Raw genomic sequence first — 21,928 nt, 5'->3', positions numbered from 1 at the left:
AAGACAGGTCTGCGATAATCCAGCTACAAGCATAACAATGGGCATCTAACAGCGATTAAAGGTGCTATTATCATCTTGAACTGCACCTACACCGAGACCCAGACACTTCAATTGGGGAAAGGGTTGTAAAAGATATATCTTGTTGAACTGTCTCCAAAAGAGACCAACGCTGGTATTACTATTCTGCAATCTATCTTAGCTGTAGGTCTTTATACTCACAGCACTCTTGAAACGCACAGCACTCTTGAAAAGCACAGTGGTGAACCCCTGCCTGTATTCAAACAGATACTTGCCCGGGCTGTAGTCACTAGTACGCTGTTTAACAAAGAGTGTGCCTGGATTTGCGTCTCGGGTGTCCTTTGAGGAGGCCACCGGACTGCGACCTGCGGACTCGATTTACGCAAACATAAGTCCATTGCTCATCCTTTCCAACATGGAGATTGAACATAGCTGAACGGAAAATACCTGTTCCACGCCTCCACGGAGGCTCACAACGAACAAGAGCGGACACACCAAAGTAAATACGAAGTTGCCAGAAAACTCGTAGTCATATTGGGCTGCGTTGATGAGGACATGGAGGTTCCCTGATGGCAGACGAGAACGTTGATTGCACCTTGGGAAGTCCGTTATGTTTCGGGTGTTTGGAACATTGAAAACATGAGAATGGCACTTTCAGGTACAACTCCACGTCTTTACATAAGACAAGTTGACTCTGTGGGTAGAGTGGAGTCTCGACTCCGTCAGTGATAGGAAAATTAGCCAGATGTCATAACTACGTACTTCATGTTCCAATAAATACTGTAGTTGTAGTTCCACCCACTTTCTCCGATAATCAGGTGAGAGACTTGGCGACATCATCAACGCGCTCCAACAGGGACATTCCGATAGGACTTCAATATCTATCTAGTTGATGTATAAATGTGATTTTTTTAAAAAAAAACAAAAACACCCCAATCTAGTGTCTTTGACAATAATGGATTCAAACAGTTCATCAATGGATTCATCATTTGGCACTGATTCTAATGATATATATAATTCTTGTCTCCTTGCAAAACACAACCTCCAACAACTGTAGTTGTACTCCGACCAGACTCGGTAAAAACACAAGAGGTCAGTCTGATAGACAAGTTCATTGACGGCTGGTGGCTCATCTAAAGACCATGGCTTCAATACATATCATCTAGTAGTACTTTACAATGTTGGAAAAACGACAACAAGGTCCTGATTTTAAACCAGATGTGTTAGTAGTAAGTCTCATGTCCAACTTGTTTAGTTTATGTTCAAAATCTCCAAAGATCCCATTAGTTCAAGAGGGTAGTAGCAGCCCTGGCACGGAGCTGGAAAGCTAGCCGTTGAGGGCCCATCGAGCACAATCGCGAGTAAGGCCTATTGTACTAATGAGTACTGTACTTGTACATCACCGAGTCACAATGTCAGATGCTCTATACTCGTACGGTTCTCCTGGAATAGTTCTCTCCGTACTATATTGATTACATGTAGTACAGTACTATCATGTCGACGTCTGGGCAGCTACCTGAAGTGCACCCTCGGCTTCAGCCCAGCCCTCACAGTTTCGACAAACCCATTGTAAGAGCTCAGGTTGCAGATCCAGTTCTGGAGTGACTGGTCTTCTGGCAGTGAATAACTAGACAGTGAGCAAGTGGATTCACAACATACGGCAACGGGAAGATGGTCTATATCTGAGTGGTTCTGACCTTCAACTACAAACTCCCCGGCTGTCGCGCTTTAATTGAGGCACAGGTACTTTGTATCAATGGTATAGCTTCAACCCTCTTGATTCTAGTCTACGGCAATGTTTCCTTCGCTGTCCTCCGTTGTTCTCTTTCCAACTTCTTTTCCATCCTGAACTGATCGTCATAGTTGACCAATTATTAAACATGAGTAGCCTTCAAGTGTTAGTTGACATTTTTAGTGTAATAGTATGAACTTAGTTGAATACCATATTCATCATACTGGGATATTACTTGAGTGTCTCCCCCAAAATATCATCACTCCTGTTAGTCTCAATTTGGTTCACAAGTCACATAAATAACAGTTATCCTTAATATTACTCTTGCCATCCACTTTCAGATGCATTTTCGACACAAAATGCTCCTCATTGAGTCCCCCAATACACTTCACACGCGACGATAATGGGGAGACATATGAAGTGAAATAGCGAGCTCCGCAAGAATGGAAGATCTATGAAAAGTTGACAAAACAGCATATGTGACTATATAATTCTAATTTTCCAGTTACAGATCAATATTCCCAATATTTGCAATTCTGAATACTCTCCAAATAATGACTTTTTGGAGGGAGTGGAACAAAAGTATCCGTAAAACGAAATTCCGTAAAGTAGAGAAGACAAACCTCATATGGAAACAATACGCACGTTCAATTTATCAGCTAAGCAATTTTTTATTTCCCCATCTGAAAAACTTCCCGACTTCTTGTCTCTTTGCTACTTCTGGAACCTTTGGGAACCATTGTGAGTACTATATGAAGGAACTATCGTGAATAGCAGTTGATTACCAGCCTGATTGAGCCGTTAGAAGCCGTTGGAAGCCGTTTAATCTCCACTTTGAAGCAGTTGAAACACATCTGAGACCTTTACCCATACATTGAGGATAGATCTCGGCTCGTGCAAGACCTTCAGAGCAACTCCAGAGAGAAAGTTGGAGCTGGATTTTAGTAATTTAAATGCAGTTCTCGTGATTGTAATATCTGCCGTTTCTTTTCGTGAAATCCATACGTTTTCTGTGACATTCTGAATACATTATGTGTCTTAGTAAGCAAGCACAAGGACACTTCATGTGACTTGTACAAGTAACTCATTATCGACTACTAAAGACCTCAATCATCACCGTTACTCAGCAGGAGCTCATATACGCAGCTATCCTCTCTCTTCTGCCTGTCTGCAGTCATACACCGTTAACGCAACCGCCTCAAACAGTTGTGCCTATCAAACATGAATCATAGTCCCCATGAGTCATGACCAGAACCGCCATTAAGCACGAGCGGAGAGAACTGGGAGAGCTCCATCAGCTCACGTGACTATCTCCACAGTCCTCTCCCTGGTGCACCTGTAACACATCCGAAACACTCCATAGAAGTATATATCCGGCTCCAGCACTCTCTCCACTCGGCCGCACATGTGAATGTCGTCTTTCCGAGCATTCCGAAGAACCATTGTGTTCTCACACTGAGTTAAGGTACGAGGAGAGTGGGGTAGAGAGGATAACGCGGAACTTATTATGGCTGTAACAGGACGCTGTAACAGGACGGCTGATCACGTGAGAGAAATACAAACTTGATACAACTATTCTCTGGTCGATTCTCCGTCGATTGCACTTTTCACTGGTCAAATCAGCTGTCTGGTTCGTTCTCAAATGACGTCATTTTCTTGAGCCGCACGTCCGCCGCACCTTCGATTCTCGCCGGTGTCGGAAAATCTTAATTTGAAATTTCACGCTGGAATTTTTGGGGAAAAAAAAAACCCATATATGACGATGGATTAGACGACACATAATAATGAAGAGATAGTGGAGCGTCACAGGAACGAGTGTGTCCAAAGACACGTTTGAGTCACGCGTCCAACCAGACGGTCCATCTAAATTACTTGTACCGTACTGTACTTGTACTTGTAGTTATGGCGTGACCTTGCCGCTCCCTGTCCCCGTCCCCGTCCTCTGTGACTCCGATATCGGTCTTGTAGGTGGTCGGAATCGTAACGGTGGTCTTTTCACATTGTCTGAGTCACACGATAATGTACTCCCTACACGTTCAACGCCCGGGCCCTGATTCGGCGATGCTTAATCGTCTTTTCCCTTGTTGATAGCCGAGGTAAAGCGTTTCGAGTGCTTAGAAATCACGTTTCCACGCTCTTTTTCGTGGTATCTGGGCGACGCCATTGGCCACAGATAAGCCGGTCCATCCTTTGGGCGTTGTTTTTTGCTTGGCACGAAAAACAGAGGAAACCCGGGCAAGAGACTTTCTTTTCCATGCACCGTGGTGTTTTGGGAGCGGTGTTTTGGGCGGCATGTTTTTGGGAGAATATCACCAGGTGTGGGAGGTGAGTTTGGGATGCAACGGACCCCACTAATTTGGAGTATGCGGGCATCCACTTCTGTTTTTTCTTCTTCTTCCGCCGCAACTTCCCCTCGTGGGCTAAAAGTGTGCCCCAAAACCTCCGTTTTTAACCGCCGTCTCTCGGCCCCAAAATCGTGCACCAACATGTTTGCCACCAAACTCGAAATGAAATGAGTGCACCAAATGTGCGAGGCGGTGCACCACCGAGTGGCGTAAAACCTTTGTTGTGGAGAGGAGGTATTTCGAGCGGTGGCCGGAGTCCCAGTTGCAAGGTGGACCAGCGGGGCGCTGAAAAAAGCGGGAAAAAAGCGCCCCAACCACCCCTTCTTGAGTGTCTCGGATCAATAGTTCCGGTCGCAGCATGAGTCGCAGAACGCTCGCAGAACGTTCGCAGATAACTGCCTCAAGGAGAAACTCGGGGGGAGGATCGTTTAGCGTTTTCCAAAGCTAATTTCCCCAGGTTACCCGGCCGGACATGTGGGGTGGTGATGTTGGGGATACGGTACGAGTAGCACCGGGGAAAAGACATGGAACAAGGAGTATCGTCGGAATGGCTGTATGTGGGTGTACTGGTGGGTATTCTGGCGGCTAGCGGCAAGTTCCGTTGTTCGTGGTGATGGCTCATTGCTCATTGCTCACAGTTCAAAGTGCCATACTCCGATGGTCCAGTCCGGTAGGAGACGTCATACTTGTGCTTACTGTACCGTCGAAAACGTCAGAAGCAGAAACGTCCCAAGTCCCACAAGCGCCACATATGACATGCTCCCGCCAGACCCAAACTCTTACATATTACGCACCCCGTAATGTAGAGTATGTTGAACGGCTCTGCCATGGAGTCCCCCAGAATCCACACTCAAGGTTGGCTTGCCCTTTTGGGACGCGCCGCACGTTCGTCCAGCTGGAGAAGGAGAAAAAGGGTCCGTTTAGGAGGTTGGGTGCGATGTGAGATAAAAAGCAAGTCTAGAGAGCGACCGACAGGAACCTCAAGTGTCGTAGCGCGCGCTCGAGGAGAGGGGCCGCCGAGTAGTGTTTTACAGCACACTCACTCGTAGTCTGGCAGCATGTTAGCACTGTAATATCCACCTATAGTTAGTTAGAACATTCAAACAGGACACTTATCCGTATTAGGTAGCACCAACCATTATCGCACTGTCACCACGTCGATTGTCTCTTTCTCACGCGGCTATTGACTGCGGCAGCTTTTGCCTTGGGTTTGGCCGTTAGCGATGAGAGCTAAGTGTGTGGGGTACCGAGACCACCAATATGTATGAAATGTAATGTTAGCGTGTGTCTGGGGAGGAAGGGGAGGAAGGTTACCTTCTTGGGAGAGTGCCAGTAGTCAGGTGTGTACTTCAGTTGTACTGTACCTGCTGGAAGACCCTGTCATCAGTTGCCAGCATGTATCGTCAAGTCTTGTGACCCCAGGCTGCTTGTGCGTTGCCAAAACGGTGCACGGGACAGAGTCAGAACCACCATCGGTCATGACACTCAACAATCAACAAGCTGTCATTAGTACTCACCCAAAAATAGCATCATCTCCGACCCTCTTTGTTTGGGGGCCAAACACTCTCTCCCACGCACGCCACGATGGTGTAGGCCCAAATCACCGCCATCCATTTAGTGCATGTCTATTTTGCAAGACCCGACGGCTTCTTACATGTCGGTGCACTTTGGCAAGGGCTCCTCGGGGAACAAGGTTCAGCTCGGAAGTGTGCCACCAAGACGCTTCTGCTGGAGGCTGCATGCACGCACAAAAACTGGCTTTTTGTGTTTTTTTTTTTTTTTTTTGGGGTTAGGCAGAAACACAAAGTCAAACCAAACACACACAGGAGGGCCGGTTGGGAACGCACCATGCCTATATATATATACCTCTGGAGCCTCCACAATTGAGAGACACAAAACCAACACCTCACACAACCATGCCTGCCACTCCCGTAGGTGACCAGCCCCAGGCTGCCACCAACACAAACACCCTCAACGCCGCAGCAGCCCATCTGGCCCACAACAACGGCCTCAAGGTGGTCAAGAACAATGTTCTCAAGAACCAGACCGGCTACAACTCGCCTCTGTTCGACGGCAAGGACTCCCAGATGGAGAAGGGTGAGTATTAGTATCGGAGACAGCAACGTCTCTGGGTTTATTTGGTGACCAATCGATTCACAACCGGTTTCGGTGCTTGTGGTTGATCTGAGCGGATCGGTTTGCGTTTGGATCGAATTGTGGCGTAAAAGTGGCGTCTCTCCACTCATTCATGAGCATTTTCCAACTCGGTGACCCTAATTATACATGGTCGTGAGCAAAAACACCGTGTTATAGTCTGTTTGTGTCTGTTTTTGTGCCTGTCTTGTTCTGCATTACTGTGCCGATGTCGTACGGCAATCGACACTGCAGCTCAGGCGGGTGCATGCATCAGGTGGTGTGATGGAGTGAAACCACAGTTAAGGCGAGTGGCGTAACGTGAACTAGTTTGCCAATTATTGCGCGATTCTCGTCTTTAAGCACCCACCCCACAGAGTGTACATTTGCCATCTCTACCAACTGCTTGGCATGAAGAGAAAAAACCACATGCAGCACAATTTGACTCAACGGATCAACTCAACGATGCCTGATGATATCAGATCACCAAATTGAAGTCAGATCAAACCGCCGCTAAGGTCGGTCCACGCACTACATAGCTATTGTCGTCACCCTTTTTGACACTGTCCACTTAACATGCAACTAACCCAGTCATGGACGCCATTGACGTCAAGGGCTTCATCCCCGAGAACTTGATTGAGAACGAAACCAAGTGGTTCTACGAGCAGCTCTCGATCGACGACTCCTTCTTCGCTACCGAGTCCATCGACAACATTGTCTCCTACATCCACACCCTCTATTCTGCCAAGATTGCTGCTTACGCTCGAACTGACAAGAAGCTTGACATCCAGCTGGTGCGGGAGGACGATGCCCACGCTTTCTACATCGACACCTCTAACCCTGGCACCACCAACCTCGAGGGCCCCCAGTACGAGACCCGAATCGACGAAAAGTACCTGTCTAGCCCCAACGGCAAGTTCCGAGTCGAGACCTTCCGAGCCACCAACGACTCCATTCCTGGTGACGGCGCTCTGCGATGCTACTTTGTCTACAAGTGCGACTTCATCGAGCCCAACCCCAAGGAGGGCGAGACTGATCTGACCAAGATCTCCGACAAAACTTTCTACGAAAAGGCCACCGAGTACACCCGAGCCATCTACTCTGAGATTGTCAACCAGGTTGTCCAGCGAGAGGGCCCCGTCATCGAGATGTTTGAGATTGACGGCTCTCGAGAGCGACGGGTCATTATCGGATACAAGCAGGAGACTACTCCCGGCTACTTCTCCGCTCTGTCCGATCTGTACCACTTCTACGGACTCACCTCCACCCGAAAGTACGTCGAGCAGTTCTCCAACGGTGTTACCATCATCTCCATGTACCTGGTTCCCGCCTTCCCCCAGACCGCCAACACTGCTGATGAGATCAAGGCCATGAAGCGGTACCCTCCCATTGAGAACTCCATCCACCAGATTGTCAAGGAGGCCTCTCTGCTCTTCTGCCTGCCCAACAACGCCTTCAAGCACCACTTTGCCCGAGGCGACATGTCGCTGCAGGAGTCCATCTATGCCCACTGCGCCTTCATCTTCGTGCAGCACTTCCTCAACCGTCTGGGCTCCGAGTACACCACTCTGCAGCAGATGCTCGGCACTGGCAAGGAGCACGTTGAGATTCTCGAGAAGCTCAAGCGACGACTGCGACAGGAGACCTTCACCCGAGACTACCTGTTTGAGCTGATCAACAACCAGCTCGACGTTGTCAAGCAGATGTACCTGCAGTTTGCCGACGTGCACTACATCCAGTCTAAGTCCGAGGGTGACTCGTTCCTGCCTACCCTGTCTTACCAGCGACTGCAGACCCAGTCCGTTCTTTCCACCGATGAGCTCAAGAAGCTGGTCCGAAAGAAGGCCGCCAACGACCACGAGGCCATGGTAATGGAGGCCTTCCTGACCTTCAACACCCACGTGCTCAAGACCAACTTCTACACCCCTACCAAGGTTGCTCTGTCGTTCCGACTCTCTCCCGACTTCCTCCCCGAGTCCGAGTACCCTCAACCTTTGTACGGTATGTTCCTTGTAGTTGGTCAGGAGTTCCGAGGTTTCCACCTCCGATTTGCCGATATTGCCCGTGGCGGTATCCGAATCGTCAAGTCTCGAAACCGAGAGGCCTACTCAATCAACGCCCGATCCATGTTCGACGAGAACTACAACCTCGCCAACACCCAGCAGCGAAAGAACAAGGACATCCCCGAGGGTGGCTCCAAGGGTGTCATTCTGCTCAACAACGAGCACCAGGACAAGGCCGAGATTGCCTTCCACAAGTACATTGACTCGGTCATTGATTTGCTCCTCAAGGGCGACACTCCCGGCATCAAGGAGCCCATCGTTGACCTGCATGGCTCTCCCGAGATTCTGTTCATGGGTCCCGATGAGAACACCGCTGGCCTTGTCAACTGGGCCACCATGCACGCCAAGCAGCGAGGCGCTCCCTGGTGGAAGTCTTTCTTCACTGGCAAGTCTCCTTCTCTCGGTGGTATCCCTCACGACGAGTACGGAATGACCTCTCTGTCCGTGCGAGAGTACGTCAAGGGTATCTACCGAAAGCTCGAGATTGAGCAGCCCACCGTGCGAAAGCAGCAGACTGGTGGCCCCGACGGAGATCTCGGCTCCAACGAGATTCTTCTCTCCGCCGAGAAGTACACCACAGTCATTGACGGTGCTGGTGTCCTCTACGACCCCAACGGACTTGACCGAGAGGAGCTCCTGTCCCTGGCTAAGCGACGAGTCATGATCTCCGAGTACGACGCGTCCAAGCTCTCTCCCGAGGGTTACCGAGTTCTTGTTGACGAGAACGACGTGACTCTGCCATCTGGTGAGGTTGTTTCCAACGGTACCCAGTTCCGAAACACCTACCATCTGCGATGCGAGTCTGTTGACATGTTTGTTCCCTGCGGTGGTCGACCTGAGGCCATTGACATCAACAACGTCAGCCAGCTGTTTGTTGATGGCAAGCCCAAGATCAAGTGGCTCGTTGAGGGTGCCAACCTGTTCATCACCCAGCAGGCCAAGCTCCGACTTGAGGAGGCCGGTGTCGTTGTCTACAAGGACGCTTCTGCCAACAAGGGCGGTGTGACCTCCTCTTCTCTGGAGGTTCTTGCCTCTCTTGCCTTTGACGACGAGTCTTTCGCCAAGGACATGTGTATTCGAGACGGAGTTGTGCCTGAGTTCTACAAGGCCTACGTCAAGGAGGTGCAGTCCATCATTCAGAACAACGCCCGACTGGAGTTTGAGGCTATCTGGAGAGAGCACGAGAAGACCGGCAAGCCTCGATCTATTCTCTCCGACGAGCTGTCTATCGCCATCAACGATCTGTCTGGTGAGCTCAAGAACTCCGCTCTGTGGGACGACGTGGAGTTCCGAAACTCTGTTCTGCACGAGGCTCTCCCCAAGCTGCTGGTCAACGAGATTGGTCTCGATGTTATGCTCAAGCGTGTTCCCGAGTCTTACCTCAAGGCTATCTTTGGCTCTTACCTTGCTGGCCGATTTGTCTACGAGAAGGGTGCCAACCCTGGCCAGTTTGCCTTCTTTGAGTACATGGCTGAGAAGACTAAGAAGCAATAGGTATTTGGTATTAGTAATTTATAATAATGATTTGCAATGGAATGGCGGCGACTGTAGACTGTAGACTGTAGACTGTGGGAACGTGCATGTATACACTGACGAATCATTACCGGCTTTTTTGTGCTGTAGATGGCTGATATTGTTGCACAACTAGTTACGGCTAAGTACAGTATGTAGAGTATACGATGCTGGAGGGCAGGTGTATGAAGTCCCTCAAAACGACGCTATAATTGAGGTATTATGAAAATAATAGTACCAGCGTGTTTGTCTCAGCAAGAGGAACATCTTGATATGATTTATGTGTCTCCAACTCTTCTCCACACTATACTGTAATACAAGTTTACCTCTCTTCACGATAGCTCTAACGATCGAACTACAAGTATGTACTGTACATAGTGGACATGTACCGCTTGTACAGCACCTCTTGCACCAAATGTGCTCTCAAATGAAACTCTCCTCCCGGCAGTGCACCTCTAACAAAGTACTCATGTATCTTTGCTGTGCGTGCAAGTCTAGGCTTGGTTCAAGTGCATCTCACTAAGCAGTCTAGAATGTGCAGTCTAGAATCTGGGGTACATGGAGATGTCCAATGTGGCGTAAAGATGTACTACTGTAGTTGAAATTTGCTGAGGATGCAATCCTTGAGATGTACACGTTGGTAGTACTGTACCCTTTACTGCTGGACTGAGGCCAACTTTTACCACATCACCATCTAGACCGTCAACAGGTGTAAAATAACGCTTCAATCAACGTGCTGTCCAACTATCTACCACTCCAATAGTCGTAGGTATCCGGATCCAATCCGATCGGGTCGTACCCTCACGCTAACAATATGACGCCATAACCAGCCCTGCTACCCCACATTTCCCAACAGTATGTTAGGCTTTGTTGGAGAGATACAAGAAGGGCCTTTTTGGACGCGATGGAGTCTGATTTGCTCCGGAATTTCAACAGACTGGTGTTAGACACGGTTTCTGTGTTTTTTTATTACAAGATGACACGCTTTGTCTCCTTCTAACACGGTAATAATAGGAGATCAGTCTGGTGGGTTGGGCTATGTTTGTCTAAGGTTCCGAGACCCTGGATGGAGTGGGAATCATGTAGTTTGCTTAGTTTTTCGTGCTAGAAACTAGCTGAAACTACCCTCGTATAGATAGCAATGAGGATATCTGGTCTTCTCTTTTTGATATGTTGAAATTATTGTCACTGCCGGACATTGGCCGACCTGAACAACGGCCATTCCTCGTAACCACACTAGCACAACAAAACCACGGATAAACACGGGGAAACACTCAGACAAAGCAACCCGACAAAGAAACGGCATTCTGCGGCTCGGTATTGCTCTGAAAAACCTCTTTCATCTCCCGCCCACTCCATATATGTTGGGGTAGTAGAGTTTCATATACGCGCGAGACTACAGAAGGGTCCATATTAGCCGCCTCAGAGACGTGATTTAGATTCGGCCAACTCGTCCAAAAGCGACTACTGCGACTAAACTGCTCAATTGGTTGCTTCCAAAGTCCTTCTTCTAAATCTGCGTATTTCTCAGCCTTCCCTCGGCTATCGAACCGGTTCCAGATTGGAACTCAAAGTTGCTCGAAATTTTATTCCAACCCAAACTTTTTTTTCTTTTTTTCTCCATATTGTGGGGTACGATACATACATTGTTCTTAGCGGGTCTAAAAAAAGTAATGCAAAGTCGGTTTGTGTAATATGCACCATCTGGAGCTGTTACATTACCTTACATGTGAGGAACAGCGGGGAACAGCGGGGGAACAGCGGGGGAACAGCCAGGTGTGAACGATTATGTAATGACGATTATGTAATATAGCGAATTTTTCTGTTTGCGCTCAAAAAATACTCGCCTACAGTTCGTGTAGTGAGTAAACAGAGGCGTGCGAGTCACGTGAAGCACTTGTTTAGGTGACCTTTGAACTAATTCGCTTACTAATCGGAGGATCCAGGGCGGGATGTGGTTTGGGGTCGAATAGCCCATGGCGAATGGTATGAGGTTACAAGAGGGTTGGATGGAGAGAGGGGAGGACGGCGACGCTGATGGTCACGTGGACACCAATATGACTGAGTTTTATTCTTCCGTCCTTCTGTTATGCCTAATCAGCGAGTTGGATATGTCGTCACGATGGTGGGAAGATCAGTGGTGGGCGGTGAGCGGTGAGTGGAGATTTTACTGGGAAGGTGTTTGTACTTCCAATGACGTCACCAATCGCCATATATACCTCCACCTGACTTCATTTTCATCTGTCTGATGTGCCTGTAAAACTCTTACAAAAAATTCTTTGGAGGTGTAAATTTCTCGGAAATGAATCCAGGTGAAATATCAGATCAAGGTTGGCAAATCCCAACTGTTTCCGAGCTGATAAACTCTGCCAATCTTTTTTCGGGGCTCCCAACCGCGTCGATAGGCTCCTATCAGCGTCCTCTCAGGTTGCGGGAAGCACGATAAGAACCTTGTGGAGGAAGGATTTTGGAAAGAAGAGGTACAAAAGGGGAAATTTGGGATCACGTGAACAACGGTGATGGACTGTAAAGTTGGTGGGGGAACGTTTCGGGGTGTCTTAGCGGGCCAAAGTGCACGGCAATGTCTGAGAAAGATAGAAGGATGTAAAGAAGTTATTAATGTGGTAACAAGTGATTGGAGAAGGGGAATATCAGGAGGAAATTATGTATTGGTTCAACTTGTTTTGTGTGGGATTGCTGGATCGACGTTTCTCACAGTATTGACATCTCCGAGTATTAGTAATCAAGAGGGTAATTTGGTGTTAAGTGACGAAAGTAGACCTGAGTGGGGAAATAGTGATCTATAAAGAGTGGAAATACCATCATTTGAAGTCCTCGTCTTAATTGCTAACTTTTTGGAGCCACTGCACTGTTTTTGATAGGCTTGCAAACTGAAGATGATTTCGCAAGTGTTGAAGCAAAGATCCCAGAGCCACAATGATTGGAGAACTACATTATTTGATCTCCAATTATTGTAGTTTTGAACTTGCCATTTTCCTTACCTCCTCCATTGTTACGTCAGCTGGGTTTTACACACAGACACCAAGTTGACATTAGCAATAAAAATCAACCAGATCAAATCAAGTCTCATCATAAAGCGTAATACTTGTACCATTATTATCTTCTCTTTCTGTTAATTACGAATATTCACTCTAATCTCACACATATCCACTACAAGGTCTGAAATTATCCACTACAAAGTCCAACACTGGCACTATACAGTCCACCCCTGGTTGGTATAAACATATCTTCATTAAACATTACATTAGACTGACCACCTAATGGCATTGGACAGAATTGCTTCTCGAGAGGTTTCGAAGCTTTTCTCTCATTCTGTCTGTCGATTCCTGGTTCAAGGGAGGTGGGACCCTGGCGTTTCGGACTTCCTGGTAACCGTTGGGTCGTCCGTATTTTTCAAAGCCCGTGACAGAGTTCTGGCGGCTTACGTCGGCACTGGAGCCTCTTCGGGCGTAGATATCCTGCAGCTGAGACGGTCTGGACTTGAGGGGAGGCCGTTGGTTGGTGAAAGCAGGAGAAGTGGGAGTCTGAGGACTGGTGGGACTGGGAGATCGGCCCCTATGGGTCAATTCAGGCACATTGGAGGCCGGAGTTTTGATCTGGATGGGGGCTGTCGGAGTCACGAGATTGGTAGAGGCCGCAGTGGAGGCATCTTTGATCTTAAGTCGTTCGAGACTCTGTCGGGTCTCCTCGGTCTCCAACCACTCTGGAATGGGCTTGTTCCTGGTCATGTAGTACTTGACTAGCGAATCTTGAAGCTGGGTCGACTCTTCCTTGTCGGTGGTATCTGTTTGAATGGTCATTTGGTGCTTCATGCGGTTGAAAAACGCCCGTCCGCGCTCCAGAGCCTCCGTGTTGTAGGACATTGTTAGATATTAGAGAAGTTGACAGTATAGTAGTGATTTATTTGTACAGCGCCAAGACGGGTATTAATATATGATAAGAGAGGGGCCCATTGTAAGACTGACAAAGTTGCGAGAGCATGAGGGGAGTACATACGAAACTATTAGGCATCGGACGGTATTTCGGAGATATACGGTTGAGGATGAAGGAGTAGTCCAATTGAATTCTGAAAAAAATAAATCATGTACTTGGGCAGGGACAAGTAGATTACTCTTTTCAGAATCCAAATAAGTCCACTATTGGCCTACTTGTAGACATATTTCACCTCCCACAAATCCGTATAGAACGCTCAAATAAGCTTAAAAAAAACGCATCTGACGATAAACTTGTGGCTGAGCGTTCTCACTCGGAGAGGGGCCCGAGTGGGGGCTGTTTGGTATGGTTTTGATGAGAAAATCTCCGGGAATATGCCACTGTTGCCCAAATTATTTTCTGACCAATATTGGGCGAGATGGACCACTTGTGCGTATGGCGTCGGAGTAGTCTCATATTCGCAGATGGGCTGTTGGAGTCACATGCACATTCGTCCATATAGAGAAGCGCCGTTTCTTGGCGCCCAGAAGCCTTACCGCCTTGGGCGGTCACGTGATATCTCATATCTTGGAGAGGAAAGATGTAGACCAAGAGAGGAGACCAAGAGAGGAGACGAAAAGCGGAGACGGTACGGTAATTATTGGGTTCGGGAGTTGAAGAAGAGGTTTTAGGGCCGGCAAATAAAGTGGTCGGGGTTAGTTGGGAGTTTAGTTGGATGATGTGATTTAAAGTGTATTTATGTCAACTAAAGGGAGTAAGTTCAAGTAAAGCTAAGTAGTTGTTGTCCACCCACTATGAGAGGTGGTAGGAAGACCAGAAACAGACAGGAGATAGACTGGAGAACAATAAGGATGATTCGAGAGAGTGAATTTGCACTCATTCACGATATTTAATACCCTTTACGGATGACTAATCCAATCTTCGGGAGAATCTTAATGCCTCAGGTTGATCATGGGTTGGTCTTGGGTGGTTCGGGGTGATATTTTAGTTCCGAGAAGACCGTGGAAACAAATGGGCAGAAGGGGAGGGGGTTTGGTGATGAGAGAGTATGCTAGAAAGATTACGACGATTATGAGGATTCGAATGGTACCAAATATGGGTCTATGGGGGTCTCTATAGACCATTTTTGACAAACATACAATTCGTTCCTGCTCTAACTCTGTCAATACTGGATCAATTGAGATTCTGGAAGTCGCAATGGATGAAGAATCTCAATAGATGACTTCTGGCTTGTTTTATATATCAGAAAACGAACCGGATCACGCCCATATTCTCTCCTCAACCCAAACATGTTGTCTATGAAGCTTGTGCAAGAACCGTGACCGAGTGGGCGAATGTCTCGAGGGGAAAAAACTAAAACCCCTTGGAGTTGGAGTCTCAGAGTCCGTGAGTTCAGTCAATCAGCTGCGAGGGTTCAAAGTTAACCTAGGTGATCAGGGGTGATGAAAGGGTCCGATCTGGCTATAGAATAGACAACAGCGCCCATATGAATGTCTATTGGGCGTGGGGAGGTTGAATGACCATGTAGATGGACAGAAATGAGAGCTCAAAGCAGCTAATAGTGCTTCTTCAAGGCTTCAACGAATCACTTTAGGGTTCTTGATGGAGATGATCTGCAAGTAGGCGGCTTGACACATAACTCTGCGGTCGTATGACTGCTATACATGTACTCGTGCCGTCGTTCAATAGTGAGTAGCATTATTAGGGAAAGAGGTGGGAAGGACTTGTAGGTTCTTTCTAATATGCTACAGACAAGTCGACGATGATCTAATCAAGCCTTCTAAGCCTGAGTTTATGTCGCAGTAGCCTCTCACTGAGTGTTTATTGCGTGTGGTTGGTAGATGGGGATGTAGATAAGACGATTGAGCGGAGAACATTTTGGACGCGGCACCAATATATTTACAATCTTCGTATAACACTTCTGAAAACCACGTGAACCAGCAACTTACCTTCAATGTCAGCTTTACTTATCAATTCACCATCTCGGGAACCAGGTGCCATCAACAGATCATCCAGATAATACAGCTGTAAATACCATGCAACTTGAAGCTTCGGAATGATGAAATTGCACAGCCCCAATGACGCACATGTGCAACTTCCGGAGTTGGTCAAGCTTGCAGAACGGAAATGACGACTACTCATATAGGTGGCCAGGAACATGAATGAACAGGAGGATATGCGACAAATAATTGAAGCAGAGGATAATGCAGCAGTAATTGGAACAATTACTGACAAACTGTCAACTCCCCGAGTCTCCAAGACACAAACTAATCTTTTATCGCAGCCTCCATCATCAACCCTAATAAAACGCCGAAACAACCAATATAATGCCCCTATCAGTCTGAGACCTTTACTGTAATAACCAGCAAGGTGAGAAGATCATTGTGGTATGTTTTATTTTCTTATAACCCCGAAATTACGGAACTCGGCCTCGTCTTGTTCTCCGATCATACACTACACCCCAAACACAAGTACTCTATCCGCAAAACTAGTTCTAATAAATAAAATACATACATCCCTCTATCTCGTTCTCCTTCGTTGGGGATAAAAGTATCCACTGAGATCCATCTTCCAGTCTCTCCATTCTTCACTATCTGCTTTCCATACAGGCAGACATCTCTTGACGTAGGCATCTAGCTTGGAGAGAAACGGACGGGTGAACTTCCAGCACTGTGTAGTTCCCTCTACCTGTCCCACCAACAAGATACTCCCCTTATGTTTGAGATACGTCACCTCAGCTCCTTCTCTAACCACACATCCGTATTGTAGAGACAGGTATGACTTTGGTAGATCGTTGGTCTGGGCTGTATACCAAGTAATTTCGCGCTCAGAAATTCGTGGGAACAGCTTCAGGGTGTTCAGGGAGGTGTTTGAGGTGATAAACACACATCCTGTTTCCGCACAGGCATGTAGATCAATCTTATCGCTGTATTTGTCGGTTTTGAATAGCAGAAAGGACTTGGCCTGATTCCAGTCAAGCAGAAACCATGCTGAGTCATCCTTGGAGTCCAGGCGGCAGTAACTGTACCGACTGTTGACTCTGGACTGCAGCTTCTGAACCCCCACACCGGGCAAATTGTATCCGATCGGTAACATGATGGACTTGATGACGTGGTTCTCTTTTTTCCGGATCCACAGTTGGTCCTGGAAAATCTGGGTATCGTTGGTGGCGTAGTAGTGGCCCAGGTGACCTCTTCCGATTTGCATCTGCGAACTTCTGCTGACTGAAGTTCCACTGTAGTCAATCATGTTTTCCATGTTTTCTCGGTGCTTGACCCGCAGGAAGCCGTCGCGGAGACTCATTTCGTAAAGGGTTACATAGTGGTAGTCCTTGACAAGCCAGGTGAGACAGTCGTCATTTTGGGTGATGGGGTTGGTGAAATTGTACAAGGAGTTGTCGAGGGTGGCGGTTGGGTTGACCAGCACGTTGTTGTGCAGTTCGTAATCGTTGTGGAACGGCGCTATCGTGGTTTTGGATATCTTTTCTGCTGCCAGCAGGTTGACTTCTTGCTCAATGTCGACTTGGTGGCCTAGCGAGGCGATGAAGTTGAGCGATTGAGCCACCGACATGTTTCTAGAGCCTGTTGAATTTGTCAGACCGAAAAAAATGTCGTTGAGGGCGTGTTCATACACAATTCTGTTGGACTGGACACAGGATCGCAGGTACGGAGATACCAGACTCAGAGCCACGACCGAACGCGCGTCGCAGAAGGAAAACACAGTGGAGAGCTGTTCCAACGGCAACTTGTGGAGCATTGTGAGCTTTAGCGATAATCTATCGAACCCATTTTGGCGGGGGCGGAAGCTACCAGAGATATATATTTCAAGGGAAATATGCTTCATCTAGGTTGAGATGGACATGCATGTTGGCCATGTTTAATTTGTATTGTGAGGCAGGTTTAGGGGCGGCTTATGGGGGATGTTGGAGGCCTCAGAGAGGGCTGGAAACTGGCCAGTAGGGTAATGTGGTGCCTGCAAACACGTTGATGTAATAATATCAGCTGGTCGCCATACAAATATCCCCCGTTCGGCGCCCCGCCATCCGCTTCCGCAAGGCATCTAGATTTTATGCTGAACCTTGGCACCCGCTTCCACACGGTTTGTGGGTTTTTGGCATCCACAAGATGGGGTTTGAGATTCTTTAGCGAGGGCAAGGTTTGGATGGAGGACGGGCCATCTCTCGGGAATGGGGTCACGTGATGGTGATATTGCGCCCGGCGACCTCGTTTCCCGCCCTCTGCGCCCTCTGGGGGTTCTCTGGCCGATTGCTCGTCTCTCAGCCCCTCCTCTTAGGATAGCGGCAAAAAAGATTAAAAAAATACAAGCGAAAAAACACAAGGAAAAGAAAAAAAGCACAAGGAAAGAAAAAAATTAACACAAACAAAAACACATAGTACAACTCCGTTGTGTTTAAGTTGCGCCAACTCTATTGATTCTGGGAGGCTAAACATATCACTCCGTTTAGCATACGCAAATATCCACCTTAACTTTGACATCCAGGAGAATCATATGGAGCAGAGCCCTTTATCTGATGGGCGGAGTTTGCAGTGAAGAGCCCCGTTTGCGAGTTTTGGGGCCACAAATGGCTCTGGAGCGGGCCACAGGTGACCATGTCCCCATGGACCGCCAGATTATCTTGCATCCGAACATGCATCGGTTGGTTCCGCTTTTTGGAGGCTAAAAGGTTTGACGGGCTCTGAACAGCGCTAGAGTGAAGGGATTCGACAGCCAAGACCGGCTCCATACTCCGCGCGCTCGGGAGATGTCTGCTATGTGTTTCAATATCCAACCCCGGGCATATTTCAAGCAAGTGTCGGGGCTTCATTGTCACCAAAAGAAGCGCGTCTTAAAGTTCGGCCGTGCCAACTTGAAGCGTCCAAAAGACCCCACTGGAGTCCCCAAAAGTGGACGATCGACATATGGCTGTGATGGCAAAGGGCTGGAGAAGACGCTGGTGCGCTCAGATTCGCGCTCTCGCGCCCATATCCCGCGCAAAACGCCCCCTTTTGGAAATTAAACTACAGTTTAAGGCCAAGTTTATTATGCAAACCGAGGTCCATTAACGTTTTCAAAGTGGTTCTATCACGTCTCTTTACATCCGACGGAGTTAAATTACAAAGTAAACTGCGCACGGAATCGACAAGAGACTGCCGAGAATGGCTAGCATATTCGTGTTCCTCACGTGATTTCCAACAAGACGGTACTTTCAAAATCAAAATCCGTCCACAAATGACCAAACAACCCACCCAACCACGTACATTTGTCGCATTTTATGGACCGGAAATAAAACGGTCATAAGCTGGTCAAATACCCATTCGAAATATGCCCTCAAAGGTGCTTGTAATAGTCTTTATCCCCTGTTCATAGCTCTAGTTTCAACCATGATAGATACATCCTATGGACATACATGTGGAGCTAACTTGACGACATGTGAAGCTACAAAGATGGAAGTTGCACCATTGGATTTGTCACATGATGGCGATTGCAATGGTCTTGTTCTTTTCGTTCCAGGGTCTATATTTGCGTCCCGCCTACTCCGGCCCAGATACCCCTCCCACACCAATGGCATGCGCATTAGTAATGCCAAGGGAGCTGCTCCGCCTCCCGAACTCTTGGCGAGCCGTACACATTCGGCCTTGTACCATGCGGGTTTTTGCTGAAGGAAGATTGACTGATTGATTAGATTAGATGCAGGTGTGAGTTTGGTGAGGGTTTGCGGTGAGGGGTATTTTGGTGGATGATGGGATTTCCGGGATGAAAGTTAGATTGATGGACTTGTCGGTGTTTGGTGAGTCCTCCGATATAGGTATTTTCCTATTTACGCCACTACTTCTCCAGTTTCCAGTTATCAAACGGACCATCTGATGGAGATGCATATGCCTCTATGCATGACGTGGATAAATGGGGTGCCCCCCTGTAGCGAGGTGTGGAGGTGGTGTGGGTTGGTTGCGTTGCTGGCTGTGCATGGAATGGAGTCTGCTGAGTTGATTGAGCGCCATTTTTGGCTCGAATGGCCCGTTTTTGCGCGAGATACGGCGCCTTGTACGTTCTCCCGTGGCAGTATTCGCTCGGTTAAAAAATCGCCGTGAAATATTTTTATTCAAGTCTAAGCTGGTAAAGGTTGCTGGAAGACAATTGAAAGGGGGGCCAATCAGACGGGCAAATTTGAGTAATCTGCCACAAGTTATTGGCGGTCTCAAAACGTCGCAGACAAGGGATGGAACGAGGGGAGGGATGAAGCTGGGCGCAAGGTGAGACAAGGGTCTTCCCAAACCAGACTTGTTGCCAGCAAGAGACCCGACCAATTTGCTCAAACGTGCATAGATTAGATGGTCTTGCGTGATGACCGCCGTTTCTATACAACCGTTGTATTGTTTCAGCAAGGACGGACCACGGTGTAACAATGGGTAGGACCCAGGAGAAGATACAGACGAGAGAATCGAACCAGAGGAGCTGAACGTAGCAAACTAACCACGTACGGCCGAGAATGAAGTCTCCTCTTGGCAGACAACCCTGGCTTGCTGTCGGAGCCTCTTTGCTGTGTTGTATTGCCAAGAACCCCCGGGAGTCAGGAAAGAACACGCGGCTCGGACTGCGATGCAACCAGAGTGCATTCCAGAGGGAACATTCTGGTACGGTTCGGTACGTCCGGTACGTCCGGTACGGTACGGTACGACAACAGTATGTACTTGGACCGATGAGGAAGGATTTCCAGAACATGGACTGTAACTCGTGGACTGATGAGGGGCAGCCAAGAGGAGAAGACGGATTCAAAAGGACCCACTCCGAGCAAACTTGACGTACTGTACCGTCCTCGTACTAAAGGAATTGTCCTTCTGTCATTGGCTAGTCTGACGGAGTATGGTACAAGACACTGTACTCAGCTCTGTAGTCGTAGTGTGACAGCTGCTAGGAGCTGATGGTGAGATCGCTCTGATAAAGACACGCACTATGCAGTTACACTTGTCGGACTTGGACCGAGTATTGTACACGGAGACTTGACTTTTGATACACACGGTATCGAGAGCCGGTCCTGGTATGGTTTTATCGAACCTCCGTTTTCAAAGGGGTGGAACCGACAGGGACATACGAGTCTTGACAAGTGCAGGAGGAGTATGAGTACAAGTACAGTTAGTACTGCGCAAGTTTCTACACCTACGGAACACGTCCATAGACTTTTACTGGACTCTTGTTATGGTGATTGTGTACTTGTAACACCCGATCTCCCTTTACATTCCCGAGCGCGACCAACCCACAGCTGATGGTCATGAACAGCACCAGCACACCTCCGACCTCACCATTCATCATGTCTTTGAGCAGTTTCAAGATTCTCTTCCCACCCGCTCCTTTATTGGACGATATTCCATCCACTCTCCGCTGTCTATTCATGCCTCTGTTTTCGTCATTCAAGGATACCCTCACGAGTTCATTAAGCCTGGTACAAGTACAAGTACTCAGTCAGAGATACCGCCATATAGTCACTGGACACATCTCGCCTCCAGGCTGCTTAGTCATACCGGAACATCTTCTATCATGTATACCCATCCAATTTAGTCAGCAAAAACACAGTGAATTGGCGAGAAACGTCATGCTCTACTGGATTTGCACGCAACTTGTCACCAACCAATCCGTCTCTAACCAGCAACGGCACCTAACCAATATTTCACCCGTCCAAATCGAGACTGAGAGACTTGCAGCGTTTTTCCTCGGAGTTTTATTAACGCAAGGACCAAACGGGAAGCGGATATTTCGCCGAGAGAGCGAGATGAAGAATACTGAGATGTTTTCGGCCATTACGAAACAGAAAATATGCGATTTCCCGAGTCTCAGCCTTTGTGGACGTCGTTCCATGGTTCTAAAGTGGTGTCTAGGTTCTGATCATGGGTCCGGCAATGATGATCTACAACTACAACTACAGTACAGTACGCAGTAATGACCTTCAACGTAGGATGAGATCACACAATATCCGAATCATCAAATGAACATCTCCACCATTGGTCTTTTCCATTACCCCTCAAACTCACATTATCCATGCTGGTACTTCTCCAATGCTGAGTCACCAAACCAGGCATGGAAACCTACCAAAGATCGCGGGAAAGCATGTTAATTGACCGAATGAATCATTTGCATGTCCGGATTCTCAACATTGCTCCCGGAGTTGGCTTGAAGGC

The 21,928-nt window shown here is 47.9% G+C and overlaps 7 protein-coding genes across 7 annotated transcripts; 2 read left to right on the top strand and 5 right to left on the bottom strand.

Moving 5' to 3' along the window:
* Window positions 1–3,200: 3,200 nt before the first annotated feature.
* Window positions 3,201–3,530, bottom strand: YALI1_E11976g (uncharacterized protein; the record flags this gene model as incomplete). Its single annotated transcript, XM_068282953.1, has 2 exons — window positions 3,201–3,377; window positions 3,429–3,530. The coding sequence occupies 2 exons, from the start codon at window positions 3,528–3,530 to the stop codon at window positions 3,201–3,203; spliced, it is 279 nt and encodes a 92-aa protein (XP_068139054.1).
* Window positions 3,531–3,815: 285 nt separating this feature from the next.
* Window positions 3,816–4,238, bottom strand: YALI1_E11969g (uncharacterized protein; the record flags this gene model as incomplete). The annotated part of the gene is made up of 1 exon (XM_068282952.1): window positions 3,816–4,238. One exon carries the CDS (start codon window positions 4,236–4,238, stop codon window positions 3,816–3,818), a length of 423 nt encoding a protein of 140 aa, XP_068139053.1.
* A 1,773-nt stretch (window positions 4,239–6,011) lies between these two features.
* Window positions 6,012–9,785, top strand: YALI1_E11943g (uncharacterized protein; the record flags this gene model as incomplete). Its single annotated transcript, XM_503741.2, has 2 exons — window positions 6,012–6,192; window positions 6,820–9,785. 2 exons carry the CDS (start codon window positions 6,012–6,014, stop codon window positions 9,783–9,785), a joined length of 3,147 nt encoding a protein of 1,048 aa, XP_503741.2.
* Window positions 9,786–13,081: 3,296 nt separating this feature from the next.
* YALI1_E11875g (uncharacterized protein) lies at window positions 13,082–13,687 on the bottom strand (the record flags this gene model as incomplete). The annotated part of the gene is made up of 1 exon (XM_503740.2): window positions 13,082–13,687. One exon carries the CDS (start codon window positions 13,685–13,687, stop codon window positions 13,082–13,084), a length of 606 nt encoding a protein of 201 aa, XP_503740.2.
* Window positions 13,688–16,277: 2,590 nt separating this feature from the next.
* YALI1_E11835g (uncharacterized protein) lies at window positions 16,278–17,600 on the bottom strand (the record flags this gene model as incomplete). The annotated part of the gene is made up of 1 exon (XM_503739.3): window positions 16,278–17,600. The coding sequence occupies one exon, from the start codon at window positions 17,598–17,600 to the stop codon at window positions 16,278–16,280; it is 1,323 nt and encodes a 440-aa protein (XP_503739.3).
* A 2,253-nt stretch (window positions 17,601–19,853) lies between these two features.
* Window positions 19,854–20,477, bottom strand: YALI1_E11807g (uncharacterized protein; the record flags this gene model as incomplete). Its single annotated transcript, XM_068282951.1, has 1 exon — window positions 19,854–20,477. One exon carries the CDS (start codon window positions 20,475–20,477, stop codon window positions 19,854–19,856), a length of 624 nt encoding a protein of 207 aa, XP_068139052.1.
* An 868-nt stretch (window positions 20,478–21,345) lies between these two features.
* Window positions 21,346–21,690, top strand: YALI1_E11798g (uncharacterized protein; the record flags this gene model as incomplete). Its single annotated transcript, XM_068282950.1, has 1 exon — window positions 21,346–21,690. One exon carries the CDS (start codon window positions 21,346–21,348, stop codon window positions 21,688–21,690), a length of 345 nt encoding a protein of 114 aa, XP_068139051.1.
* Between the last annotated feature and the right edge of the window lie 238 nt (window positions 21,691–21,928).

This window comes from Yarrowia lipolytica, chromosome 1E, assembly GCF_001761485.1.
Source record: "Yarrowia lipolytica chromosome 1E, complete sequence".
NCBI lineage: Eukaryota > Fungi > Ascomycota > Dipodascomycetes > Dipodascales > Yarrowia > Yarrowia lipolytica.
The sequence above is the reverse complement of the archived record's forward strand: the minus strand, read 5'-3'. Positions and strand labels throughout refer to the sequence as shown.